This window comes from Salvia hispanica, chromosome 5, assembly GCF_029641045.1.
Source record: "Salvia hispanica isolate PSC_SH4W2 chromosome 5, Shi_PSC_v1, whole genome shotgun sequence".
Lineage (NCBI taxonomy): Eukaryota > Viridiplantae > Streptophyta > Magnoliopsida > Lamiales > Lamiaceae > Salvia > Salvia hispanica.
Window position 1 is genome coordinate 30,620,588 of NC_142696.1, and position 9,621 is coordinate 30,630,208.

Sequence of the window (9,621 nt, forward strand, 5' to 3'; positions counted from 1 at the left end):
CAACGACAATAACGAAACAGAGCCGAGCCTCGAACAGCGAGGACTCGGAAAGTACGAAAAGTAAACAAGAAAACAAAAGATAATTGTTTCTTCACCTCCGTAGAGACGGTGTTGCTCCATAATCAAACTGAAAAGTGAACCCCGGTACCCATTCCCCGTGAAAGTGTATGTAGAGAAGTGGAAAACTAAGCTAAGAGCTGAAAAGTGATGGAGCGTATTCTTTATGTTGATTGCATGCTCTTATTTATAGTGGATAGAGCTTCTAGACTATTCCTATGTTCCCTATTTTGCCCTCCAATTTGATGCTCCTCAGTCTAGTAACTCTTCCTTCTTTCGCTCGTTTTCCCCGCCAGCTTCTCTATCCAGACAATCTTTGTCTTCTTCCTGGGGCTGGCGATTTCTCTACACACCTGGCTTATAAAACCTTGTTAGACCCATGAAATCACAGAATTTTACCCCATAACCAATGCATGAAATTAGCCTTATCAAGAAGTCTTTCCATAATTTTCTTGGCCTTACTAACTCGTAGTTTGGATAAACTTCCTCCACTCGATGAGTTCACTAAGTCCTTTCTCTCCTTATTCATCCCCTCATAGAAAATCAAGTAAATTTCTACTTCCAACATGTGGTGGTTTGGGAAGGCGCCTTCAACAGACCCATGTATCTTGACCAATACTGATTCAGGGTCTCATCATAACCTTGTGTAGTTCCTCGGATTTCCTCCTTGAGTGCCCTTGTCTTGGCCGCTGGGAAGAACTGATCCAAAAACATCATCTTGAAGTCAGACCAGGTTCTGATAGAATTTGGTGGCAGCCTCATGAACCAAGTATTCGCCTCCCCTTTAAGAGCAAAGGGAAGGGCCTTCAGCCTATAGTCATCCTCGCTTGATCCCGCTGGCCGCTTCTGTGCCTTGCAGATCTTGCAAAATTCATGTAAAAACTCATAAGGGCTGTCACAACTCCTCCCCAAGAACACAGGCAGGATGTCTATAATGTGGGGCTTCACGTAGACTGCTTTTTGTCCTAGGGTCATGACGATAGCTTGCAGTGGTTCGCCAATTAAGTGGGCGTACAGTGAGCCTATCTCAGGATCATCTTCCTGGTCGTCAGCCATGTTGGCTTTCTCCTCTTCAGATGTGGATAATGAATCCGGTTCACTCTTGATGGTTGTGCCGCAATCTTCCTCACTGCTCGCATCCAAGTCAACGGGCAAGGCAATGGTTAATTCTTAATGAGCGGTAACTGGATTTACCCATTCTTCCTTTGGCCAGTTGGACTCGTGTCTTTTAACTACGGAACACAAAAAATAAAGAAAAGTTTATTTACAATATTTACACCAAAATTCTTAACAAAACTCATTCTCATAAACTAAGAAACAAAAGAAAAACATGTACACCAAAGTGTCATGCAACAAATGTATGTGAAAACGCCATCCATCCCCGGCAACATCGCCATTTGATAGGAGCACGGAAGATGTAAGACTATGACTCTGTGTGCGTGTGTCAACTGGCCAGGAGGGTACCTAGATCTAGCTGTGTCGTTGGGTCTGTGTCTATCTTCCCTATCAACAAAAATACCTCAACCCACTTCTACTAGCTAGTATAGTGGAGTAATGGGTCGATCCCACAGATATGGATGTAGGCGAGATACGCTTGCGATGACATTCTGGGAGTGGTTGGTTAGCTACCACACTTTTGGGGTTGAGTTCTACCTAAGCGGAAAATTAAAATGAGATCCTACATATACTGACCAGTAAGTAACTAAATGCTGGATGATTCGAGATGTGTACGTGAATGTGAAAGCTGGACACCTAGTTTTGCATGTGAAAAGTGAAACTTTACCCTAAATAAATAGGCAAAAGCAAAAAGGAATAACAGACATGCTGGCAAACTGCTTACTGGGTGTGCAGAAAAGCTGTAAAAGTGCAAGTACAAAAGCTAAAAGCAACAAAAGCAAAACAAGTGGTCTCATTCTTTGATTGTGACATTTTCTTCTTCACCAAGCTAAACTAACAAGATCTAACAAACTCCATTGATGAATGCTCAAGCTCAGAAATTCGTAAATGCAATATTTAATTTGAAATCAAGAACGAAAGCAGGAAAAAGCTGAGATTTACGCATACTGGTCAACAGGACATGGTGACAGAAACAAGCAGAAACGAATTCCATGCATTTTCGAGAAACTTAACCATATTAAAACTTGTAAACATTTAATGAAAGACTAGATCTAACTAAGCTAGGCAGGAATAACACAAGGTATAAGCTAAGACAAATGAAACACGAAATAAATCCAACAAGAACTCCATAGCATAAAACGATAATCAAGATCCAAAATGTAAACTCAAACAAAACAAGATTAAACTACAAACTAAGCTTTGAAATTTAAGAACTAAAATAAGTAGCTAAGAAATCTTAAAAATAAAGTAAGTAAAAGATTGTTTGGCTCCTTGGAAACTGGAAATGGAAGAATTTCTGGAACTACGGCGGCTGGAATGAATCAAGCATGATGCTCCTCGCCGGTAGGTGGTTGGAATCTTCAAGGCAGGCTGCTGGATTTAGAGAGTGGAAAAGAGCTAATGGAGCTATTCTCCCAAAAAGTGTTCTCAAAAGCGATTTCAAAGTGATGATAAGGTCCTCTTATGTTTAGCTACTATTTATAAGGTGTCTTGCCCTAATTTCTAAGGCTGACTCTTCATGTGAAATGACAATTTTGCCCCTCTTTAGTAGTTGATTGTTCCAAGCAAGTCCTTCCTTCTCGTGTCCAGTTCCGTAGCATCCACCCTGACCAGTTTGCACCTTTTCTGCTCATACTGACCAGTTTGCACCTTTTCTGTTCATACTGACCAGTTTGCACACTTTTTATTACTTTTTCACTCGATTTCACACTTTAGCAACTATTTTACAGATATTATCCAATAAAGCACGTTATATTGACAAGTAACCAAGGCCTAGAACGAGACTCATCACTCGTTTATCTTGAAACGAAATGAGTATTTATTAAAGTAAAAGAAATATTCTCCTTCTGTCCTAACTAAGATAAACTTTTCTTTTTTTGTCCAAAATAAGATGACATAAATCTATTTTTGGAAACTTTCTCTCTTTAATTAATACACTCAAACACTTTTTCTCTATTAAATTAATTACTCAATTGTTTTCTTTTCTCCATTTAATACTTATAATCACTTTTTTCTTTAATTAAACACATTTACCAACTCCTAAAATTTTGTGCTGATTAAGAAACGTGTCATCTTAAATGGTATGGAAGAAGTATATAACTGAAACACGAAAAATACAAATTACTATTATTAAATAATATAACTATTACTTATCTTTTCCATTAAAATAAAAAACATAGATATAATATCATAATAACGTTTATCCTAATCTTCTTAAGATTTATTCTAGATTTATGATAAGTACAAATTAAATTATGGATTTGAAAGTTGCTATGTCTCACCTATTCATGCAAAATTAAATAGCAGTTAGACGCAAATTGATCAAGAGACGTTGTCTAACTGATAAAAGACAACTCCTAGGCAATCTACTTGTCGTTGGGTTCGCTGTCGAGAGCTGAGAGCTGCTTTCAAGACCTTAACCCACAATACTAACTAGTAAAGGGTTCCACTGGAAGGAAGTGTTTTCACATTTGTTGTTGACATTTGGAAGATGACTGCTGCCACGCTTTAAAAGTGAGTTAAGTTTTTCTCCTACTTGACTAAACTACTTGGACTGACAAAAGACTAAACAAACTGATCAACTCAACTCTACTATGCTAAGGACGAAACATACATATGCTAACTCATGACTGATCAACTTAGAAATCAACTGGTTTGAATTGAGAGATTTAAACTAAAACTTTCCTGAAAAGGCTAAAACAAAAGGTAAAAGTAAAAGTGGGGACCAGATCCCTTAACTAACAAACTTAGAAAAGCTGACGAAAGGTAAAACTTGGTGTAAAGCTGCAAATCTAAATCTGAACAACTACTACTTCATTTCATCATAGAATATGCTAACAACAGAACATAACACGAAACTCGAACATCTTGAGAAAAGAACGAACTGGAATTTGGATGTAAAGAGTAAACTCACCATAGCTATCAGATCTAACCTACTTGATCAACTCAAACGAGTCACGAACAGCAGTAAACCATAATCATGCAAACTCAAACAAAAGACTTCAGATCTACGTAACCTAGCATGGACCCACAAAATTTAAACACAATCAAACACAGATCTATGAAATGGGACGCAACAATCCCAAAATTCATCTTCCTACACTGCCAATTGCAAAAAGCATCTAATCAGATCCCAACAAAACTCTTCGGAAACAAAATCCAACCAACTCAGCGAAAAAAATTCATGACTCACACTCCAACAACTTCCAACAGATTTAGCTCAAAACAACAGTAGCAAAACAAGGAAACCAAACAGTAAATACTTCTCGATATTAGGTGCAAGTTAACGGTTCAAATAGTTCTAAAACTAGCAAATGGTTCAAAATAGAATTGTATCAGACAGGAATTTAAATGATTGTTTCTTCGCCCTTGTAGGACGGTAGGACACATACACGATGATCAGAAAATAATACCACCACTCGACCAGAATCGTAACCCCTCATCTAAGTGTGTAGAACGAAATCTAAAGAAATAGAGAGTATGTGAGCTCCCGAGACTCAACCCCAGGAGAGAGCTGACAATTCAAGAGCTGCCTCATTCTTCCTTCCCTGCCCTATTTAAAGGGAGGCTTGAGGCTCTGATCCTAAGGAAATCTTCCGTCCAAAAGGTCGGTTGTGCACTTCGCATGAGGATCTTTGGGAATATACTCTATCTCCTTTTGGTTGCTCTCGCTGCCTCAACTTCTGTTTAACTTGATCAGCTCACAACGTATTGTAAAATGCTCCATTCTCTTCTTGATCCTTTGTCCGCCTGGTTACTTTATGCACTTTCTGGTCCGGAAGATTTTCTACACACCTAGCTCAAAATCACACGTTAGTCTCCAAAAAAATAAAGAATTTCTCCCCAGAACCAATGCATGAAACGAGCCTTATCAGGATTTTACTATATATTTGAATCAATGGTGATTTGGGAGTGATTAGGGCTATCTTGGAGGTTTTGTATGTGGAGTGGAAGGTGGTGTTCAAATGGGAAAACTTGTGATTCATATTGCTGAGAATGACCACTCTTATGAGCTTGATTGTGAGGAACATGCGCTCGTTGAGGCTGTGCAGAAGCTCCTCGAGTCAGTTTGTGGAATACCCTTCAATGACCAGATGTTGTGCTTGGACACGAAACTGGACTCGCTACGTGATGTGAATCAAATTGTAGTCCTTTATTTTATTATTTTAACACACTCTTTTTGGTGAAAAATAGACTCATTTTGATATATAGTACTCCATCCGTCACATTAAAGATGACTCACTTTCCTTTTTAGTTTGTCTCAACCAAGATAACTCATTACTTAAAATGGAAACACAATTATCTCTACTTTATTCCCTCTCTCTTACTTTACTCTCTCCACTTAACACATAAATTAAAGTTGCATAAAATCATTTGTCGCCCAAGGAAGGGGTCATCTTCCTTGGGACGGAAAGAGTAGGACAAAAGACCAAGATCTAAGAGAGAGAGGAGAAAGGAAAAAAAGGTCCAAATCTGAACAGTAATCAACCCTTCAACATTAATTTAAAATGCTTCTACAAGGCCACCATTGCATTCACCTTCGAAAGAGCTTCGCATGGATACCTTGCACGCCTCAATCAGAGTCCGGTAGAAGAAGACACAGTTGTTTTACGAAGACTGCGCATTGTAGTGACAAAACGCGCGGGTCGGGCGAACATTGCCCGACCGGGTGATTCGCATGCATATCGCGATACAGAAAAATGGCCTGATCGGGCTTTTTCTGAGAAACAAAACTCCCGACTGGGCAAATATTACTGGGCCTGTTTTTTAAGCCCTGGCTATTTAAATAGCTAGGGCATGAATTCCAAAGCATCTTTTAGCGGCTGAAGGAGATTTTTAGAGAGAGAAAGAGGCTTGGAGCCCTTTTTTGAGAGGAAGAAGAAGAAGAAGAAGCCTAAGGCTAATTCTTCCATAATCTTGCCCATATGATAGCATTTACTTGTTTTCTTGTATTGTTGCCCACTATGAGTGATTAGATTTGAGGGATTATTGCTAGTTAGTTAGGGAAGCTTGTAAATATGATCCATCATTGTGTTTTGATTGATTTCCGTATTTTGGTTCTTGTCTATGTGTTTACTTCAATTTGTGTTGGGTTTTGCTAGCAAACTTAATCCGGTAATGGTCTTAACTTCAATGTCTCTTTAACTTGGAGTAGGGAGCTAACATAGATAAGAAACATTAGGCTAAAACTGATTAGGGGATAGTCCGAGGTGAATCTTGTTTGTTGAACGTTCGTAGAAGCCAATCCCGAGCTTACTATGCGACTGTAGGAGTGAGGGGTTGGTGAGTAGAGCTTAGGAGACGTGATCAGCTTATCCTAGATGTAAAATTCTACGATCAGTGATCAGCTGCGTGAAAGCGTAAAATCAACATGATCCCGATAAATAATGGAAAGTAATTAGACTTTAGGATTCATGTGAACAAGCAACCCGAAATAAGCTAGTAGTCTTCCCTCTTTATCATGATTCCCTTGTATTTTACCTACTCGTTTCGTCATTCACTCAACTCTTGATAAAAAACCTAAAATTAAACTATTTTATTGCTCTTTAGTTGGGTTTACTAGTTTTAGCAACTAATCTCCTCCTTGTGGGTTCGACACCTTTTATACTGCATTGGGACCTATGTATGATAGCCATGAAAAAAACTACCTTCGAATTTGCTTGATTTCTGCAGAGATAAAAAGAATGGGATGAATAATTTTGTTCACACTTACATGCAAAACATTGCATACATACAATTTAGCATCAAAGATGTGTGCTACAAGTTCTCTGTGTTCGAAGAGGCCTTGAAGCGTCAAAAGGATCAATTTGAGCTCCTAAAAGTGGTGCGTGCGATTGGTCCCACTTATAGGGCATGCTTTGCTGAAGTAATGAGAAGAAAAGAGTCAATGAAAATCTATATGGGCAAGGCTGGACAATTAGCTGAAAAACTTGCTAGCGAAAGGGACGAGGAAGTTAGGCGATGAGAGGAATTTCTGAAAGTCCATAGTACCTTTATTCCGCGAGAGATTTTAGCATCCATGGGGTTGTATGACATCCCTAACCCGTGCAATGTCAATATTTCCCCTTTTGACACTAATTTACTTGCTCTAAATCTTTCAGATGTAGAGCATTACGCTCCTGAATCACTGGTAGGACTGTCTTCTGAAGTTGAAGGATGTGGTGTAGACCTTCCAGAGAAGTATGATTTTGAGGAATTTATTGTGGGGCTGGAACGGGAGATTGCGGGGACTAGCAAGATGGAAGTTGAGAATGCGAAGCTGAAAGCGGAACTGGCTTCCAAAATTGCCATATTATGTTTTAGTGAAGACAACATAGAGAATAGGTTGAGAAATGCTGCAGAGAAGACATCTGAAGCTTTGCATCTGAAAGATGAGTATGCGAAACACCTTCAATCAATGCTAAAGGTGAAGCATATGCAGTGTGAATCTTATGAAAATTGTATACGGGAATGAGAACAAAGATTGTCTGATCGGTATCTAAGAGGCTGTAACTGTAAGCTTTTGGTGGATGAGGAATCAGCAGCAAAGACAAATGATAACGAGTTCCAAGTATCAGGACTTGGAGAAGTTCTCATGTCCCATGCTATGGAAGATGTCTGTTGCGCATCGAGCTCATTGGAATCGGGGGTTCTTCCTGATCATAGCTGCTTGATGAATCTCAGGTATTACTTACTGACTGGAAAATTGACTTTTGATCTGTTTTCACTATATTGGCACCAGATGGAGGTGTAATTTCCATATGTTTTGTTTTGTTTTGGTTTGAAAACTTATATTTATTATATTGAAATCAGAGATTGAGACTTCAGTTTGTGGTCAGCACAACTCTTATGTCTTTCTGAAGTAAAAAAGTTATGCAATACTCCTGCTTCCTTTTTAACTGGAAGAAACTATGTGAGAACTGTAAATGTACAATTTTAATCCCTCAGTATCCCTTGAGGAATGTTGCTCTGTTGTCTCTTTTCTTGAATATCAAGTATGGCGCTATTTATCTGTGTGTTTATCTCTGTTCTTATAGCTACTACATATCTTAGGACTCATCTACCTATTGTGATGCAGATGAATTGCGCTCATTTAGAGAACTGTCTGCATAAGGCGAGAGAGGAAGCTCAAACCTATCTATGTGCTTCTGATCGTAGGCTTCAGAGTATAGTGCATTGCGTATCACAGCCGTCAAAACACGCAGTCCTTTTGAAAGACTGAAAGCCTGTGTTTTGTCATCCGGAGTGGCAACTTTCGCTGATGCTTTATGTAGTTTATGTCATTCTCTAAACAGGTAGGTACTTCTGCTCATTCCTAACATTGTCATTATTAGATGAATAGCATGATTAACTTATCATTAACATTATTCATTCTCTTTAACAGAAGATGATGTTTGATTGATTTTGACTATAAATCTCCGGTGTTGGCAACGAAGCAAAACTGATGTTTGGTTAAATGGCTTTAATTTTGCAGCGTTGCCAATGAAAATGATGGTGACGGTACTGCTCGCATAAGGGTGCTAGCAGAAAAAGTAGGCGTTTTGTCTAGACAGCGTGCTGAATCGTTCGACAGGCACTCCAAAGTTGAGGCTGTAAGTGAGAAACTTACTAATGAACAAGAAGAGAAGAAAGAGTTGGTGAATATTCTTTACTTGAAGCATCAACTCAAAAACAGCCGCGACTGAGAGGAAATGATTTCGTTGCAGGCGAACGATAGGGAGGTTAGAAGTGAATGAGATAGCTGCATTCGTCCTCAAATCTTCTGGTTTCTACGAGGCTATCAACCGAAATTGCCCTTACTACTATCTATCTTCTGAGTTTGTAGCCTTGTTCACTGATCATCTCCCGAGCTGTCCAAGCTATATTGTAGCGCAGGTTGATCACATCGAAAGGAGAACAGCAAATTCAGCACCGCTGACATCAGAACGAGCGGAGCATGGTAGAGACCGAGTGGATGTGCTGATGCCGGATATTGGTAGCAACCAGGGCTTGACTTTGGTATCGACGCTGAGCCCTTATGGTCTCCATGTTAACCGTGAATGCTTCATAGTGACTGTAGCCATGTTACCTGATACCACAATTCATTTGCCTACTTCCTGATCTTGTTGCAAATTAGCAAATGGATGTGATGGAAGAAACCAAGTGTAAATATATCTATATTTATTTATGGTATGCTGCTGAAGATTAACTCTCTACAATTTAACTTTGATCTTCTCTTGTATAGTTACAATTTTATTCGTTCCATCTCTTTGAACATTAATTCTATTTAATACTCCCTCATTCCAGCTAGAATGACACATTTCTTAGTTGTCTAGTTTGAAGTACAACTGAATGTAAAGGTAGAAAAAAAACTAACTCTAAATAATAAACCAAAACAGCTATTTAAGCCTCAACAAAGTAACGGCTAGTTTTGATCAAACGGTTGTGATACATTTAAACGAATCCACGAATCCAACGGCTCCTGAGACA

General features: G+C 39.0%; 1 protein-coding gene and 1 pseudogene across 1 annotated transcript; one reads left to right on the forward strand and one right to left on the reverse strand.

Annotated features, from left to right (window-relative positions):
- Positions 1-612: 612 nt before the first annotated feature.
- On the reverse strand, positions 613-1,454 carry LOC148926628 (uncharacterized; annotated as a pseudogene).
- A 5,304-nt stretch (positions 1,455-6,758) lies between these two features.
- On the forward strand, positions 6,759-9,252 carry LOC125189531 (autophagy-related protein 11; the record flags this gene model as incomplete). Its single annotated transcript, XM_089059194.1, is given in 6 exon segments — positions 6,759-6,819; positions 6,822-7,836; positions 8,206-8,309; positions 8,312-8,447; positions 8,627-8,846; positions 8,848-9,252. Coding segments are annotated over 6 exon segments (1,941 nt in total), but the record flags the coding sequence as incomplete, so codon positions are not given.
- Positions 9,253-9,621: the final 369 nt, after the last annotated feature.